The 20,823-nt window shown below is 42.1% G+C and overlaps 1 protein-coding gene across 1 annotated transcript in view; it reads right to left on the bottom strand.

Moving 5' to 3' along the window:
* The window catches only part of LOC137425974 (FRAS1-related extracellular matrix protein 2-like), a 117,220-nt gene extending 96,681 nt beyond the window's left edge, over window positions 1-20,539 (bottom strand). Inside the window, exons 1-7 of the mRNA XM_068114696.2 lie at window positions 15,517-20,539; window positions 15,268-15,357; window positions 11,760-11,906; window positions 6,169-6,399; window positions 5,803-5,928; window positions 2,811-3,062; window positions 400-549 (exon numbers count right to left, since the gene is read on the bottom strand). Of these exons, the coding sequence (XP_067970797.2) occupies window positions 400-549; window positions 2,811-3,062; window positions 5,803-5,928; window positions 6,169-6,399; window positions 11,760-11,906; window positions 15,268-15,357; window positions 15,517-20,539 (6,019 nt within the window). The remainder of the gene's footprint in view (window positions 1-399; window positions 550-2,810; window positions 3,063-5,802; window positions 5,929-6,168; window positions 6,400-11,759; window positions 11,907-15,267; window positions 15,358-15,516) is intronic.
* Between the last annotated feature and the right edge of the window lie 284 nt (window positions 20,540-20,823).

Here is a 20,823-nt window from a genome sequence, read left to right as displayed (position 1 = left end):
TTACATGAGATGTAATAACACATTTCAAACTGTATTTCCCATGTGCACGCACATGCATTCACATGTTATCAGAAGTGAATACATTGTGTAGATTACATAATTTGTGGATCTGATAAATTGTCAGTAACCAGTTTGTAAAATTGAATGTGCAACATCTAAATGAAGAGGTCCATTGCCGTGGGATTCCCACGGATGACCCCACTCGTCCCATATAATCTGCCAATTTGCCCATCATCTGCTACAAATGTCCTGAATTCAAGTAAAAGTACACGGAGGTCTCCTACATGTCATATATGTCTACCGACTCCTCCATGATTTTCAGAATAACTGTTTAAAAGGATATTAAAATATGTCAAAAATGATATTAAAATGTTTGTAGAAAAATGACTCGTAAAGCACCTTTTGCACCAAGATGAGGTGCTCCTCTGGAGTATATGGTAATGGAACCCGGGTGTGAGAGATCAGATCCACTGCGCCAAACTTGCACATCCAGAATGCCAGTGCTTTCTTCAACTTCATACTCCAATGCACCAAAATAGAATGCAGGCTCTAGAGAGGTTATTATGATGTTAATTTCATTCATTATTTTGTATGTTTCATTTTTAGCAAACTTTCATTCCACCATCATGCAAACGTCCATTAAGTAAATGGCGACAGTTTATATACGAGGCATTGGTCTGGAAACATTTCCATCTTTCATATGAGTGATGTTATGTTAGTACAGGGTGAGTCATAAGTCCTCGGACTGCTTTTAGCTGCTTATACAAGATTTGTTTATACAGGGTGATGTTTATTTATTTTATTCGAGAACCATAAATACATTCCAAACACTAAAAACTGTATCTGTTAGGAACCTAATATTTTACGTCAATGTAGCCTAATGTTACAAAAATATATAACATGATCCTGAAAGTTATCACATATCATGTGATTTATCACGTGACCAGGCACAGGCAGTGATGTTTGACGGTTTTCACTCGGTCATGCCATGGTGCTCACTGTGGAAGAATGCGCGTTTCTCGTCGAACATTACATCAAGAATGCATCCTTTAGAGTGTCGGCCTTTAGGGAATGTCAAATTGCATTTAAAAGTCTCTTTGGCGGTCGTACGAAATCTTCAAAATCAATGATATGGAAACTGGTGAAGCAGTTCAGAGAAACAGGCTACATGAAAGTTAAGAAAGCACATGTGCCAGCCACGTGTTGTTACACCAGAGAAAGTGGATGAAATGCCAGGAAGAATGGAAGCAAACCCAATGAGTTTTGAATTACCAACTTCTTTCCTGGAAGTCCTTGCAGTGTCCATGTTTTATACTTCTCCCACCCCCGCCCTTTCCACGCTTCTTCCACTCACCCCTCCTCCTCCCCCCAAGCCCCCTCCCTCCCACAGATCTACCGATGTCCCTGCTCTCAAATGTTGTGTTTGTGTGCTTCCCCCTCTCTCCCCATCTTGTCCACCGCTCCCCTTATTATATGTTTTATTTGTCTGTTTTTTTGTGTGTGATTAATGAGACTCGATCTTGTATACAAAAAAAAGAAGAAAAAAAGAAATCTGAGACGTTTAGCACAACAAGTTCACTGTTCATGCCACATCTTTCTGTAACAGGTTACATTTACGCAAACTATTATGTTCATAACTGATATAGTTTTTAGTGCATAGGAATTATTTGATTCTCGAATAAAAAAAATTCACCCTGTACCATGTATTTACATATATATATATTATTTTTTTTAGATAATACAAATAATAATTTAAACCAAGATGGCAGACACCAGCCCATCTCCAGCGGAAGAGAGGCTGGTCGCAGTGGAGAAACACAAACATGACAATGAAACAAGTGCAAGAAGACTTTTAGGAGCGTTTTAGAAAGCCAGTACCGTCAAAATCAAATCTTCATCTTTGGGGAAAATGTGACTGGAAGTGAACTCGGCAACAAGCGCAGCGGACGACTAGAAATTTGTGATTTATGTATAAGCAGCTAAAACCATATCCTGGGACTTATGACTCACCCCGTAGATGAATAAATGCTTTTGAAGTTTCAAATTGTTTGTCCATACATTGGTAATAACTAGGGCATGCCCGTACTATATATATATCTAAAATTATATCCCCCCCCTCTATTTACATGAAATGGTTTGGTCCAAAGCGAACGGCTTGCGAGTACGGTGACAATCCCCCCCCTCTATTTACATGAAATGGTTTGGTCCATTCGCAAAGCCAAAGCGAACGGCAGTTACGAATCGCAGTTACGATGAATCGCAAAGTAGTTTTAATTAGTTTTAAAACATAGTTTAACGCCAACATAGTTTGCCAACGTGAAATAAATGAATACGCTCTCAAATGTGCCGTCCGAGGCAGAGTGTGTTCGCCACGTTCGGCACACGCGATAGCTCGCTGCTCTCTGATTGGTCGAATCGTTTTTTGGACATAGCTCGGTAAGTAATTGTCCGATTAATATGAAACCTTGAAAAGGCACATCCTCGGGTCCCCAGCAATATACCTGGCAAGTTTCAAGTATATCGGACCGGTAGTTGTCGAGAAACAGCGGTCGCATACACACACACACACACACACACACACACACACACACACACACACACACACACACACACACACACACAGACAGAGATTAGTGGAATTATAGATAGATAATTTGAACGAGTAAACTTTCAGTAGCTTGATCTGAAATGAACACATGCATTTTATGAACTGGGGAAAACCAGGTCAAAATCTGACCCACAAATAACAGGCATGACTACGCTCCGAGTCAATGGACAAGGATTCGCATGTAGCTCCTATGATCTCTTACCATCTTTAGGGTCAGGAAGAATGACAATGCTGGCAGACGGGAACTTTCCGCTGATCTTCCCACCCATGGGTGCAGATAGTGTGACGTTAAAGCGTTCTTCGCCTTCATACAACGAGTCATCGATTATCATGACCCAGCACATCTGCTCGGCCTCGCCTTGCGCAAAACGAAGCACGCCGGTGGGTCCGTCTGGTCGACTGATGTAGTCGGAATAGGACAACACCGAAGATGGCTCGGTTCCGGTCGCACTGCCTGGGTAATCAACAGCAATTACAAACTTTATAACTTTTGTGTGTAAATACTGAGTGATTTACTTGTTTGAAGTTCAAAATTTAGCATTTTATCATGTTTATCATGGATCCTAGATTCAAATACAATATACTATATTGATTTGTCCGTTGTCTCCTAATTTACTTGTCCCACTTATAATATATGTTTAAGTTCTTCCACAAGTCTTGTAATTCTGCAAAACAAATAACAAAAAAATACAAAGGATTCTGGAACAGTCCATGATGATGACAAATGACGAATATGGACCTTAACCACACTTGTAGTTCCTCCAACTTATTGTTGCTATGAGGTCTAACACCCTCAGTTAATACCCTTTTGCCATAAAGTGTTTAATTGCACTTTTGCTATTTGGAGACCTGACTAGTGGTGCCAAGCCAAGGTATGCATGGAACCCTTCACCATGACCATTTCCAGCAAGTGAATTACACTAGATGCCTGCAATATTAGGAGTAAGGAATTTGGTTTTGAAAGAATTTGGGAGGAGGGGTTTGGGTGTAGCATCTGATTTCAATGCCAATGAGTATGAAAACTAGCCTTGGTGGAAAATAATCCCATGAACTATCTTGGTTCAGAGGGATAGGCATGTCACACATTCCAAAAATGTGCAAAGCCAATCAACGAGAGTCTGATGGCATCTCAGAGTCAGTTGAAGATGGGTGGGGAGTAAAAGGAACAAGATGGAGGCAAAGGATCTAGAAATAGTGTTCCTATAATGCATTTACAAAGTAGTGTATTCTCTGGAACACACACCATTTGTCCTGAACATGTTAGGAAGGATCATTCCACCTAAATAGTACATTTTAAACATATATTGACTGTATTTCTTAAACAATTTCAGGAGAAGCTAAAATCTTTGTATTTGCACTCAATAAAAGTGTACCACGGCAAGGGGTGGCACTGCCAGTAAGACCCCCAACCAATGAGACACTTTAGAACAAGTATCTTTGAGGTTGCCCATCTGTATTAAGGCATATCCATATGTGACGAATACTTTTGGCATTGGGCCAAAGACACGGATTATGGAGGGAATGAAACATTAGTGTTAAATATGTGAAACTAGAACGGCATTCGGTAGAGCGCATACCTCCGCCAGACTGAACAGTTTACATTTTGTATCCATCCCACCGATAGGCCAATCTGGATCCAGACCACAACCAAAATCGAATCAGCTTGTTCTTGTTACTTACCGAACTCATCCACTAAGTTTTGCCATAAGTCATCCACAATTCCTTGAGATATCATGCTACATGTCGTTTTTGAACCCATCACTCAATGGGGACGAATCACTTCAAAAATTGAAAATTTCTCGTGTGCGGATCCAGATCTGGATCTTCACCAAAATTGTCACACACCCAACCTGTCCACCAAGTTTTGTCTAAATCCATCCACAACTTTTTGAGATATCATGTTGTATATCATTTTTGACCCGATCTCTCAATGGTGAAGAATCACATAAAAGATTAGTGGATCCGGATACGGAATCGGATCTTCACCAAAATCTATTGATTTTGTCCTTGTCACACATCAATCCTGTCCACCAATTTTCATACAAATCCGTCTACAACATTTTTAGATATCTTTTTCACAGATAAAGACAGACAGATAAACAGACAAACACACAGATAAGCAAACAGATAAACAGACAACCACACAGATAAGCAAACAGATAAACAGACAACCACACGGAGATAAACAGACAGACAACACACACAGATAAACAGACAGACAGACAAACACACAGATAAACAGACAGACAAACACAGATAAACAGAGAAACACAGACAAACACACACAGACAGACAAACAAACACACAGATAAACAAACAGGCAAACACACAGACAAACAGACAGACATACAGAGAGACAGACAAATAGACAGATGAAAAATCACTCATAGAGCGACACTTGACAAAAGAGAACAAAGTAGAATGGCACTCAGTAGAGCATCCTCTTGACCTCTAAAATAGTTGGTGGTTGGTTTCACAGCAAGCTGATATGCAAATGCTATTTAGGTTTCAAGTCAATCGGATAAAAATTGAGGATTTTAGAAATTTGAAAATAGTGGTTGACCTTAGGCCTCCGTTGACCTTTTGGCCTATGTTGATCTCAAAAATAATTGGTGGTTGAATTCAGTTTGCTGAAATGAAAATCCTATTCAAATTTTAAGTCAATTGGATAAAAATTGAGGATTTTAGAAATTTGAAAAGGTTGTTGACTTTTTGGTCTATGTTGACCTTGTGACCTATGTTGATCTCCAAAATAGTTGGTGGTTGAATTTAGTTTGCTGATATGAAAATCCTATTCAAATTTCAAGTCAATTGGATGAAAATTGAGGATTTTAGAAATTTGCAAAAAAGTGGTTGACCTTTCGACCTTTTGTCCGAGTGGTTGTCCTATGTTGACCTTTCGACCTTTTGACCTCAAAAATATATAGGCTTTTTGTCGGACCACGAACTCTACCATTTGGTGAGGTTTCGTGATTATCGGTTTAAAATTGTGACCTTTAGGCAAGTGTAAGTGAGCGGACAGACAAACACACACACACACACACACACACACACACACACACACACACACAAACAAACACACAAACACACAAACTGAAGTGATCAACATATTTGGCGAATTTTTTTTTTTTGCCAAGTAACAAACAGACAGATAGAAAAGAAGAAAAAAAAGAGGGAAATAAAATGTAACCTACCTTGCTCTGTGTGGCAGACAACCATCAACTCACTGCTCAAGTCACCTTCACGCTGTACGGGCACCAACACCTTCCCTGTGTCCTCTTGAACCTTGTACTCAGCCTGTGGAATGAAGACTCGTGGTTCTGAGAAAATGTCAGACAAAGTAGATGATGGAGGGGGTGAGGTCCAAACTCTTCCACGAACCTTAGATCAATGTACACATAGAGGGAAATGTACATGTACACATAGGATCTGTGTATGGAAATGCATAGGAAATGTACATGTACACATAGATCAATGTACACATAGGAGAACTGAGGAGGGGAAAATATGGGGGAGAAAGAAGAGAAAATGAGAAAGCGTTCTGAAGTGCGTATTCATACCGTCAACAGGGTCAAGTATCTTCACAGCAGCAAGCCAAGGAGGTTGCAGAACCGCCATGATGGGTTCAGAAAGTTCCAGCCACAAACTTTCAGGGCCTTCAAACTTGCTGTCAGGAAGAAGATAAAGACTCCAGGTGGCTGTAGCTTGACCTGGGTTGAATTGCACCTGCCTTTGACCTCTACCTTGGAAGTCTTTGCCAGCCTCTGCTGTGCCATCCAATGTTCTTATTGCTGGTTGAAGGGACAAAGAGGAATAATGGATTCGAATCAACTTAAAGTTGGGTTTAATCACATTCAAGTTGATTTGCCTTGTCAAATTCAGTCCCTGAATTTATTTGTGCAACTATCACCATATTTGTGCAACCATCACCATATTTGTGCAACCATCACCATATTTGTGCAACCATCACCATATTTGTGCAACCATCACCATATTTGTGCAACCATCACCATATTTGTGCAACCATCACCATATTTGTGCAACCATCACCATATTTGTGCAACCATCACCATATTTGTGCAACCATCACCATATTTGTGCAACCATCACCATATTTGTGCAACAATCACCATATTTGTGCAACAATCACCATATTTGTGCAACCATCATCATATTTGTGCAACAATCACCATATTTGTGCAACCATCATCATATTTGTGCAACCATCACTATATTTGTGCAACCATCACCATATTTGTGCAACAATCACCATATTTGTGCAACAATCACCATATTTGTGCAACCATCACCATATTTGTGCAACAATCACCATATTTGTGCAACCATCATCATATTTGTGCAACCATCACTATATTTGTGCAACCATCACCATATTTGTGCAACAATCACCATATTTGTGCAACAATCACCATATTTGTGCAACCATCACCATGTTTGTGCAACAATCACCATATTTGTGCAACCATCACCATATTTGTGCAACCATCACCATATTTGTGCAACCATCACCATATTTGTGCAACCATCACCATATTTGTGCAACCATCACCATATTTGTGCAACCATCACCATATTTGTGCAACCATCACCATATTTGTGCAACAATCACCATATTTGTGCAACAATCACCATATTTGTGCAACCATTTCCATATTTGTGCAACCATCACCATATTTGTGCAACCATCACCATATTTGTGCAACAATCACCATATTTGTGCAACAATCACCATATTTGTGCAAACATCACCATATTTGTGCAACCATCACCATATTTGTGCAACCATCACCATATTTGTGCAACCATCACCATATTTGTGCAACCGTCACCATATTTGTGCAACAATCACCATATTTGTGCAACAATCACCATATTTGTGCAACCATTTCCATATTTGTGCAACAATCACCATATTTGCGCAACAATTTTTTTTTTTTTTTTTTTTTGTGTACTGAATCGAGGCTCGTGAAAGAGCTAACATTTATTTCACAAACAAATCAACCAGACAAACAAAATATATAAAAAGAGGGAGCGGAAGACAAGATGGGGAGAGAAGGGGAAGCACACAACCACAACATTTGAGAGCAGGGAGAAGTGTGGGAGGGAGAGGGCTTGTGGGGAGGAGGCGTGGGAAGGGGGGGGGGGGGGGGGGAGAGGTATAAAACACAAGGGGACCGAAATTAGCGGGGGTAGAAAAGATCAAGGTTTTGGATGGGGGAGGATAAGAGATGGTGGTGAACAGCTGTTTTAAAGACCTGGAGGGTGGAGTGGGATTGAAGAGAGTGAGGGAGTTTGTTCCAGAGGCGGGAGAAAAGAGGAATGAAGGAGTGAAGGTGAGCAGAAAGTCTTGATTTTGGCAGTTTAACCATAAGAGGGTTGCAGGCAGATCTTGTGCGACCTGTAGGAATATTTGGGGGACAGAGCCCAGAGAGAGCTGGGGGGGCAAGGCCAGAGAGGAGTCGGTAGAAGACAGAAAGACCACCAACCTGCCTGCGGTGAGTGAGTGAAAGGCCCTTGGAGTTAGCTTCGTCGCGGGAGATTACAATGATTCTGAACGCTTTGGATTCAACAGCGTGAAGACGAGCTAGGTGTGAGGCAGGAGCACCAGACCAGAGGGGAGAGCAGTATTCCATAGAGCTGCGGATGAAAGCCTTGTATGTGGTGAGGATCTCAGGTGTGCCAAGGAAGGACTTCGCACGACGGAGGATGCCCAGTCGGCGACTGGCTTTGGAGGCCAGATTTGAAATGTGGTTTTCCCAGGAAATATCATGGCAGATCGTGAGACCCAAAAGCTTGAGTGACAGAACTTCTTGGAGAGGATTATTCAGAAAGTGGATGGGAGGGTTGTCCAGTCGGTCTTTTCGGAGAGACATCGTAAGAGTGTGACATTTATCAGGATTGAAAGACATGTTCCATTTGTTTGCCCAGTCTGTGATTTTGTCCAGGTCTGCAGAGAGTGAGGAGGCTGCAGACTGCCGATCTGAGGGATGAGGTATGGAGCGACAGAGAGTAGAGTCGTCAGCAAAGAGATAGAGAGGATATAAAAACATACATATACATAAACATACATATAGCCTCACACATAGCACAACATATATTTGTGCAACCATCACCATATTTGTGCAATCATCACCATATTTGTGCAACAATCACCATATTTGTGCAACCATCACCAGATTTGTGCAACCATCACCATATTTGTGCAACCATTTCCATATTTGTGCATCTATCATCATATTTGTGCAACCATCACCATATTTGTGCAACAATCACCATATTTGTGCAACAATCACCATATTTGTGCAACCATCACCATATTTGTGCAACCATCACCATATTTGTGCAACCGTCACCATATTTGTGCAACAATCACCATATTTGTGCAACCATCACCATATTTGTGCAACCATCACCATATTTGTGCAACCATCACCATATTTGTGCAACCGTCACCATATTTGTGCAACCATCACCATATTTGTGCAACAATCACCATATTTGTGCAACCATCACCATATTTGTGCAACCATCACCATATTTGTGCAATCATCAACATATTTGTGCAACCATCACCATATTTGTGCAACCATTTCCATATTTGTGCAACAATCACCATATTTGTGCAACCATCACCGTATTTGTGCAACCATCACCATATTTGTGCAACAATCACCATATTTGTGCAACCATCACCATATTTGTGCAACCATCACCATATTTGTGCAACCATCACCATATTTGTGCAACCATCACCATATTTGTGCAATCATCACCATATTTGTGCAACAATCACCATATTTGTGCAACCATCACCATATTTGTGCAATCATCACCATATTTGTGCAACAATCACCATATTTGTGCAACAACCACCATATTTGTGAAACCATCACCATATTTGTGCAACCATCACCATATTTGTGCAATCATCACCATATTTGTGCAACAATCACCATATTTGTGCAACAATCACCATATTTGTGCAACAATCACCATATTTGTGCAATCATCACCATATTTGTGCAATCATCACCATATTTGTGCAATCATCATATTTGTGCAACCATCACTATATTTGTGCAACAATCACCATATTTGTGCAATCATCACCATATTTGTGCAACAATCACCATATTTGTGCAACAATCACCATATTTGTGCAACAATCACCATATTTGTGCAATCATCACCATATTTGTGCAACAATCACCATATTTGTGCAACAATCACCATATTTGTGCAATCATCACCATATTTGTGCAATCATCACCATATTTGTGCAACCATCACTATATTTGTGCAACAATCACCATATTTGTGCAATCATCACCATATTTGTGCAACAATCACCATATTTGTGCAACAATCACCATATTTGTGCAATCATCACCATATTTGTGCAATCATCACCATATTTGTGCAACAATCACCATATTTGTGCAACAATCACCATATTTGTGCAACAATCACCATATTTGTGCAATCATCACCATATTTGTGCAACAATCACCATATTTGTGCAATCATCACCATATTTGTGCAATCATCACCATATTTGTGCAACCATCACTATATTTGTGCAACAATCACCATATTTGTGCAATCATCACCATATTTGTGCAACAATCACCATATTTGTGCAACAATCACCATATTTGTGCAATCATCACCATATTTGTGCAATCATCACCATATTTGTGCAACAATCACCATATTTGTGCAACAATCACCATATTTGTGCAACAATCACCATATTTGTGCAATCATCACCATATTTGTGCAACAATCACCATATTTGTGCAACAATCACCATATTTGTGCAATCATCACCATATTTGTGCAATCATCACCATATTTGTGCAACCATCACTATATTTGTGCAACAATCACCATATTTGTGCAATCATCACCATATTTGTGCAACCATCACTATATTTGTGCAACAATCACCATATTTGTGCAACCATCACTATATTTGTGCAACAATCACCATATTTGTGCAACAATCATCATATTTGTGCAACCATCACTATATTTGTGCAACAATCACCATATTTGTGCAATCATCACCATATTTGTGCAACAATCACCATATTTGTGCAACAATCACCATATTTGTGCAACAATCACCATATTTGTGCAACAATCACCATATTTGTGCAATCATCACCATATTTGTGCAACAATCACCATATTTGTGCAACAATCACCATATTTGTGCAATCATCACCATATTTGTGCAATCATCACCATATTTGTGCAACCATCATATTTGTGCAACAATCACCATATTTGTGCAACCATCACTATATTTGTGCAACAATCACCATATTTGTGCAACAATCACCATATTTGTGCAACCATCACCATATTTGTGCAATCATCACCATATTTGTGCAACAATCACCATATTTGTGCAACAATCACCATATTTGTGCAACAATCACCATATTTGTGCAACCATTTTCATATTTGTGCAACAATCACCATATTTGTGCAACCATCACCATATTTGTGCAATCATCACCATATTTGTGCAATCATCACCATATTTGTGCAATCATCATATTTGTGCAACCATCACCATATTTGTGCAACAATCACCATATTTGTGCAATCATCACCATATTTGTGCAACAATCACCATATTTGTGCAACAATCACCATATTTGTGCAACAATCACCATATTTGTGCAACAATCACCATATTTGTGCAATCATCACCATATTTGTGCAACAATCACCATATTTGTGCAACAATCACCATATTTGTGCAATCATCACCATATTTGTGCAATCATCACCATATTTGTGCAACCATCATATTTGTGCAACAATCACCATATTTGTGCAACCATCACTATATTTGTGCAACAATCACCATATTTGTGCAACAATCACCATATTTGTGCAACCATCACCATATTTGTGCAATCATCACCATATTTGTGCAACAATCACCATATTTGTGCAACAATCACCATATTTGTGCAACAATCACCATATTTGTGCAACAATCACCATATTTGTGCAACAATCACCATATTTGTGCAACAATCACCATATTTGTGCAACCATTTCCATCTCAAGAAGATAAAAATGTCTCTTAGGTTTAGGAAAAGTAACTCACAAATAAAAGACGTTTCACCCAGGTGCCCATGTCGCAACAGCGTCACCTCAAGATGGCCATCACTTTCATCAACCCGGTAACTGTCCTGCTGCAGGGAAATCCAGGGCCAGACTAAGTGGAAAGTGTGCTCTGGAGAGTGGTTCTCTGCTGTAATGTAAGAAAATCACCATAGAGGATGTCATCATATCATTAGAGGTTAAAACTATGAAGCTTCATATGCAATAACGTTTCTGGCAAACTTTCACTACCTGGTGGGACATCTATGTATGTTTGGATCGAGTGAATGGATATTTCACTGGGATACAATTATGTATTCAATCTTTTGGTTGGATCATTATAATTTCTAGCAGAGTACCCACCCAGCGGCTTCAGGCTTCTGAGGTCAGCTTATGGACCATTTCAATATGAACTAGAACGGCACTTAATAGAGAGTATACCTCCACCTGGTTTACGTTTTGTATCCTAGAGTGGACCAGAAAATCACAATACAGAATCACATTTAATCAAAATCATCCGTCCACAACATTTTGAGATATCTTGCTGTGTATCGTTTTTGGCCCTATCTCCCAATGGTGAAGATTCACTTTTTAAAATTATACTAGCCGGATCCGGATCTTCACCAAAATCCAATCGAATCGTCCTTGTCACACACACAACCTGTCCACCAAGTTTTGTCCGAATCCGCCCATAACTTTTTGAGATATCCTGCTATATGTTGGTTTTAGCCCGATCTCTCAATGGTGAAGAAGCACTTAAAAATTAAATACTTCTCATATCCGAATCCATATTCAGATCTTCACCAAAATCGAATCAATTCTTCCTTGTGACACACCCAACCTCTCTACCAAGTTTCGTCAAATCCATCCATACATTTTTGAGATATCCTGCTATGTATCGTTTTTGGCCCGATCACTCAATGGTGAAGATTCACTTGAATAATTAAACAATTCTCATATCCGAATACATATTCAGATCCTCACGAAAATCGAATCGATTCTTCCTTGTGGCACAAACAACCTCTCCACCAAGTTTCGTCCAAATCCGTCCACAACTTTTTGGGATATCCTGCTATGTGTCGTTTTTGGTCCTATCACTCAATGGTGAAGAATCACAAAAAATTCTAGTAGCCGGATCCGGATCCGGATCTTCACCAAAATCTAATCATTTCGTCCTTGTCACATACGCTACATCTCTGCCAAATTTTGTCCAAATCCATCCACAACCTTTTGAGATATCTTGTTCACAAACAAACGGACAGACAGGGGCGAAAACATAACCTACATCCACCTTTGGTGGCGAAGGTAACCAGAACAGCACTCGGTAGAGCACATACCCTCTTCAGGCTGAACAGTTTGTGTTGCATACCATTGATAGGCCGGATCTGGATCCGGACATGAACCAGAATCTAATCGGCTTGTTATTGTCAACGAACGAACTCATTCACCTAGTTTTTTTTCTCATTGCTATTTTTTTTTATAGCAAAGTCTCTCCATCGACCCCCACCTCCCACCCAGGGGAATGGAATCCATCCATGGACGTATTTCTGGCACACTGGTTATAGCATTTGCCAGGACATTCCAGATAATTACATCACCTTCCCCGACCCAAGTTGTTACTATCTACAAAATGTACAGTAGGGGGCGAGTGCCATCTACTTATCAGAACTCTTCAATATTTCAAATATTTTCCCAACTGATGTCAAATCAATCACTGCTGCCTCAACGTCAATTTGACTCCTCCCCCTCGCACCTCCTCTCCCAGCTGTAAAGTTGCGAATGCGATTTTTACCCATCACTTCAAAACAATGCATATCGCCCTGAGCTCTGAGTCTCAGAGAGTGTTTTAATTTCACATCTCACAAGGAACCACCCAGACAGCTGTCAGCAACAATGACTGTAATTACCTGAATTTTACATTTACTTCTCTTTTAGCGTCTGCATGGAAAAAGTCAGAGAAAGGACATTGCAGACAATAATAAATGATGGTACAATTTGATGCAGCACATTCTTTAAACGCAAGTCTATCCATATGTCCATATCTAATATACATATTTAATTTATCAAATATTATCAGTGCTCAGGACACTAGATAAATACATTGTAAATATTGTGTGATTATCATTGCAATATATTGGTACATTTCCCAAATTTCCCTTCCCATTTAACCAAGTCTCACTTCCTGCAACTACATCCCCTCAGGAGAGGCCTGGTGTTGGCTTTACGGTTAAGGTGGCTGGCTTGAGATCTTAGGGTCCTGAATTCAAGCCCCTGCGAACCTGATGAATTAACCCCAGGTGGGTTGACTCAGCCTGTAATCCTTCTCAGGTTGGCAAAATGAGTGCCAGCTGACTGGTAATAGAGGGCATTGCAACAGCAACACAGCCACACCTGCAGAAAATGATGCAGCCCCAGGCTGCATACAAGCCACCATCGTCCCCCCCAAGTGTGTGTATGTATATATACTAGGGCGTGCCCGCACGTACGGGCACGCCCGTACGTGCTTGCCCGTACGTGCGTGCAAAAAAACATGCGTGCAAACAACAACAACAAAAAACTTTGAAACCACGTGGCAGTAACGACCACAGAACCCCCCCCTCTATTTACATGAAATGGTTTGGTCCATTCGCAAAGCCAAAGCGAACGGCTTGCGAACCCCCCCCCCCTCTATTTACATGAAATGGTTTGGTCCATTTGCAAAGCCAAAGCGAACGGCTTGCGAACCGCCCCCTCTATTTACATGAAATGGTTTGGTCCATTCGCAAAGCCAAAGCGAACGGCTTGCGAGTACGGTGACCATACCTTGGGAACCACTTGTCCGATTAATTTCAAACCCTGAAAAGGCACATACTCGGGTCCCCAGCAATATACCTGGCAAGTTTCAAGTATATCGGACCGGTAGTTGTCGAGAAACAGCGGTCGCATACATACATACAGACAGACAGACACACAGAGATTACTGGAATTATAGATAGACTAGGGCGTGCCCGCACGTACGGGCACGCCCGTACGTGCTTGCCCGTACGTGCGTGCAAAAAAACATGCGTGCAAACAACAACAAAAAAAAACTTTGAAACCACGTGGCAGTAACGACCACAGAACCCCCCCCTCTATTTATATGAAATGGTTTGGTCCATTCGCAACGACCACAGAACCCCCCCCTCTATTTACATGAAATGGTTTGGTCCATTCGCAAAGCCAAAGCGAACGGCTTGCGAGTACGGTGACCATACCTTGGGAACCACTTGTCCGATTAATTTCAAACCTTGAAAAGGCACATCCTCGGGTCCCCAGCAATATACCTGGCAAGTTTCAAGTATATCGGACCGGTAGTTGTCGAGAAACAGCGGTCGCATACATACATACAGACAGACAGACACACAGAGATTACTGGAATTATAGATAGATAGAATAGAAGATAGATAGATAGATATATAGTTTAAAAAAAATACAATCTGTATGTAATTGTGATTCTTTTTTTTTCACCGCTTATTGTTTGTGCTAGTGCATACCTGTATCAGACACCACAAAGGTGAAGAAATCTGCGGTGGATTGGCTGCCTCCATGCAGCACATACAAGACATTTCTGTTATCAATGTCTCCTGCAGAGCACAGATAAGGCTTACTAAATAAAGCATTATGGAAAATTAAAAAATAATAATTTTTACAACGTATAGGATGGGGATATATTGTATAGTATTTAGAATGTGGGCAACAAAAAAAAACAATCATAGTGAGAAATGCCAAGACATCAGGAATACCTTGAGTAAAGGATGTGATGCTGCCATTTCCAAATGCAGCATTCATTAGATAACCATAGGTGGGGTCTGCCTTGATGGAGAACTGAAGATGCTGAGCGTGACTGTCTTCGTCTTCGGCACGTAGGGCCTTGCTTGTAATGATGTAGCCAAGCTGTCCCCCAGGCAGTGGTCGTAGTGAAGATGCACCCTGATTCACAAGCAATTGTGGCTTTTCATCATCTACCGGCAGCACGACAATGTCCAAGGTCTGAGGGTAACGTGTTGAGAAAGCTGTATCTGGGAACACAAAGAAGTCTGAATGTGTGCCATCAGTAACTGTGAAAGAAAAACTGTCCCAATCTGTGTCAGAGCCATCGTGCTGGTAAACGAGTAGGTTACCATCAAGGTCCTGCTGAGAGAATGAGGAGACGGACGAGGTGCCCCTGAGAAAAAGTTTTCCATTGGTTGGAGCTTGGGTGATATCAAACCGGAGAAAGTCAGCGGAAGTGTCCTGGTCCTCAGCAGCCAATTCAAACGGTGTGATTATCTTTCTGCCTCCCTCATCTACAATAAGATTATGAACAGTAACCAATGGCTTCTTGTTGTCGACATCTGCAATAGAGATACGAAATGTGCGGAACACGGGATTGTAGCCATCCGTAACCTCAAACTCAAAGCTGTCCATCTTTTCTTCATCGCTAGATGTGTGCCTGTAGAAGATCTTGCTTCCGGCCAGGTGAAGCTGGGTAAATTGAGTAAGTGGCGCTCCAGGGTTGTCTGCGTTCTCAAGTTTTCCATGTAGAGGTGCACGAGTGACGGAGAACCGAAGGTCTTCATCAGGACTGTTGATGTCACTCGTACTGAGCAGATTGGTTGTCAGTGTGACCTTTCCACCTTCATTAAGTGTAACTCCCTTACTAACCACATCTGGAAATATTACATCCAATCCTCGGATGTTTATGTAGAAGTACCTGTCGATGAGAGGATTAGTGCCGTCGGTAACATCAAACCTTATCACGTCTCTGATTCCTTTTTTTCCTCTGTGAGTGTACCAGATCAGACCCTCATCGATATCTTTTTGAGTGAAATTTTCAATCACTGTGATATTTCTTGCCAGGTAATCCCACTTTCCCCTTTTTTGAAGCCATCCTTGGTTTGGCACATGTTGGATAATGTACCTGAGCTCTTCATCGACTGAATCAATGTCCGTCGCCTTTAAGACGTCACTAGATATAACCTTTGCTTCACCAGCTTCCACCTCCAGGCCAATATTGATAGCCATACGTGGAGTTTCGTCATCATTTGGGATTACCACAATTGGGATTTCCTTTTCTACTGTATGCTTCCCATCAGTGAGTTGGAGTTGAAAGCTGTCCGTATTTGACTCGGAGTCGTCGTGGGCATAGATGATACTCAAACCACCCCTAATGTCTCCGAGAGTGAAGTTTGACACCAATTTCAATCCAGAAGCCAGGCGCCGAAGGATCTGCCCATGGTTTGGCTGACTTGTAATAAGAAACTGTAACTGATCTTCAGGTACATCCTTGTCGTCCGCATTCAGTAGTGAGGCATCGATAATCAAATTCGTTCCCTCGACCACTGAAAATGGTTGTGGGTGTATCTGTGGGAACTCGTCATTGGCAGGCAGGATTATGATTGGGAAAAAAAGCACAGGGGAGATGTTCAGGCCATCAGAGCAGCTAAAGGTGAAACCATCTCCAGTGGGCTCCAGGCCTTTATGAATGCTTTGTACAAAGTTAATATGTCCAAAGCGTATGTCTCTCACTGCAAAGGCGCTAATTGGCATACCTGATCGAGATCTCTCTGAGCCTGGAGCTGGGGAAATGTTCTCTAGGTAACCTACAGTCGGTTGTACGATCACAGTGCACATAACGTCATCTATAATTGTGTCGCTGTCAAAGATTGTCAGGTGTTTCACAGTCATTGAAGATTTCTCTCCTTCTATTATTGTAAATTCATGCTGCAAAGTCACCTTTGGGGGAACATTGTCTACAGGTAGAATGGTGACCTTAACTCTAACTCTTTCAATGGTACTGTCATCCACAATCCAACCATTGGATAAGTGTGAGATAGAGAGATTGAAAGCATCTTCCAGGTGCCGTGGTCCAATTTCGCCACTAACGTGAACGTATGCCACCCTCCCCATTGCCACGTCATGTTGCGAGAAGTACTGAACGCCGATACCTCGAGAGGTTATTACTCCAAACTTTGGTGACTCTTCAAGAATGAAAGTAAGCATGATCTCATCACTTTCAATGTCAGTTCCTTTTAATACAGCTGAGGTGATCTCTGCCAGATCGCTCTCAAGAACATCCACATGCCTTACCAAAGTACCCTTGGATAACATGGATGCAGATCGATCATCAGCTGAGCGGACTATAACTCTAACGACCACAGGGACAGAGTGAATGCCATCACTAACTTCCAGAGAAAAAGTATCTTTGCTGCTTTCATCCCCCACGTGAGCATATGACATGTAGCCATTCTCAATATCTTCAAGCTTAAAGGTCTCCGCTGCTTTAATTCCTGCCAGGCCTCGCAGGAGTTCTCCGTGTTGTGGCTCCATGGTCAGAGTGAAGCGTATTTTGTTTTTCTCAGTGTCTGTATCCCAAGCATTGAGTTCATCATTGGTTATTACAAAAGAACCTCTCTCAGGTACCATAAATCCAGAATTGGTTACCTGTGGAGGCTTATTGTTCACAGGAAGCAGCTCAATCCTGAATATGCCAAATGCACTGTTGCCAGATGTGTCTTCAACTCGAAATGAAAATTCAACAATATGTGCTATGATTCCAACCTCTAGGTCTGGTGGTTTGTAAGAGATCTTGAGGTGATTGACTTGAGCCTGGGTGAACTCAACCACCATAGAGTCAGGATGATCTGTAAGTACCAATGCACCCAAAATATTTGGGTTGTGTTCATCTGTATCTGTTGGTGGTTGGGTCACGATATACCTGAGATTGCGATCATCACAATGCAAGTCTGTGTAACGTAAAAATTTGCTCTGCAAGGATGTCAACTCAAACTCCTTTACGGTCATGCGCAGAGTTGTGCCAGGGTAAAGCTCAGGAGGAAGTTGATCAATCACCTCAATATTCACGACAAATATCTCCTGATCTGATTGGTTAGGTGGTTCATTACTGTCCTGCATCCTGAAAACAACTTGATCCGTAAAAACAGTAAGGCTGGGGGTGCTCACTTGGCAGTAGTAGAGCTTCCCTTCGACGATGTCTTTCTGGAACCATGACACCACTTCCTTCTCATATATACCCTCATTTTCTTTGTATTTCCACAAACTATCCTTCTGTGGAACCTCAGTCTGCCGCAGTAAAAGTTGTCCTGTGTGCAAGGTTGATTCCTCGATAATGAAGTGAATTGTGGAATCTTCGGAATCGACATCAGTCGCCGAGAGTGTAAACGGTGAGATTTGTGCCATTGTACCTTCGGATAGCCATAAGCCTGTATTCGCATTGAGTACTGGCGGTTCATCATCGGTGGGCACAATTGTGATGGGAAAAAGAAACTCCACCTCATGGTCACCATCTGACATGCGAAACACCACATTGTCGCTGTATGTCTCACTGCCGTCATGGTGGTACACCACAGTACCAGCATCAAGGTCATTAACTGAGAATGTTTTTCTATTTGTTCCTGAAATTCCTACTCGACCGTGACCTGGTCCAGCTGCAACCCAAAGTCTCACATCCTCGAGGTTGTCTTCGTCGGCGATTTGCAAGTTCAGGGCGCTCACCAATGGCCGTGATTGACCCTCAAAAAGCAGCTGCCCAGAGTTTTTCGTCACAATGGGAGCGAGGGTGTTCATCGGCCGCACGACTATCATGAATACAAATGGTTCAGACACCTCACCTTCTACATCCACAACAACAAACTCCATCTGGAAAATGTGCTCGTGATCTGAATCAACTGCAGGTGGTTTGTATGCAATTTTCAGCTCTCTGACATCTCTCTGGTAAAAGCTGGAGATGCGCTGGCTCTGATCATCAGTGCTTACAAAGTAACCCTGATTTTCTCTCAGTTTGGAAGTGATGTTAAAGATGAGATCATCGGCATGTGACTCACGATCCTCTGCAGCTAGCATATTTGGTGTGATAGCAGTCATTACAAACTGATCCACCTCCATCATCATCATGGACACGAAGCTTGGACTGGGGGCAGTGTTCTTTGTACCTGCTCTGATGTGCATCACCAGCTGGAAGTGCTCTCTCTTATTTACGTGACCCTGGGGGTCAGTAGTCCAGACAACCATTGGTACGTAGTCACGGTTTGGGCTATCGCGTCCAACAGTGTGGTGGTATCGAAGGCCAGCGTGCAGAAACTCATCGCATGCAAGGGTTCCATGCTGCATGTCAAGGCCCGGCAGGCGTCCATAGCGAGGCCAAGTAGAGCCTGCTAACAAGGACACTTGGCAGACTTCCGTTAGCTCATTGTATTTGAACTGCAGAATTGATGCATCAATAGGTTCACTCGTTCCGAGTAGTGATTCCACATCCAACGGTACATTACGCGTAACCACCTCTTGCTGTGTGAAGACCACTTCAATTTGTAGGAGTAGTGGCGTGACCAGTGTGACTGTATCATTGTCGCGCCTCACCTGAAGGTGCACGTGGTCTTCGACTGGACTCCTCGCTCCGTAGTGTGTATAGGTAACCTGCGTGGGTTCAAAGCGGCAAGGGAATCTTTGGGGGGTTAAAGACCCCGGCCGTTGAGATAGGGGTTCTCCGTCGAGCACGGTGACGACGCATCGTTCTCCTGGAGAGACGCCGAACACCAGATCGTGCTCGGGATCCAGATGAACTGAATGGCCGAAGGGGATGCGCACGATGTTGTTCTTCAGCACAAGTGACTGTCCGTGCGCAGGGTCCGACGGCTCAAGGCGGAGAGAACGCTCTATGCCATGCGCACTATGGAGGAGGCTCTGCGTAATTGCGATGAACAGTAAAGCCGATGGGATCCACTTTGTGCGGACATGGGGACCTTCGCGTTTCCTGTGCTTCACTTCCATGGCTGCCTCTGTGCGGGTCGCAGAGCCAAAGGCGTACTGTGGAAACCCGATGTTACCCTCTTGTGAGGAGTCTCTCTGACTATGGCTCCTAAAATACGCACCCCACTACCCCGCCTAGCTGGGGCTCTGGCTTAACACTGCAGCCATTGCACACACATTGTATATGCAGTCAATACAACATAACCCTGCTCGAAATTTTTGATCCATTTTTGCAGGAGATTTTCTTTTAATCCCAGAATATGAAACTCCTCTTTATTCCCTCCAGATTAAATTGCGGGACAGAC

The sequence above is a fragment of the Myxine glutinosa genome, chromosome 4 (assembly GCF_964187855.1).
Source record: "Myxine glutinosa chromosome 4, kmMyxGlut1.1, whole genome shotgun sequence".
In the NCBI taxonomy this organism is placed as follows: domain Eukaryota; kingdom Metazoa; phylum Chordata; class Myxini; order Myxiniformes; family Myxinidae; genus Myxine; species Myxine glutinosa.
The sequence above is the reverse complement of the archived record's forward strand: the minus strand, read 5'-3'. Positions and strand labels throughout refer to the sequence as shown.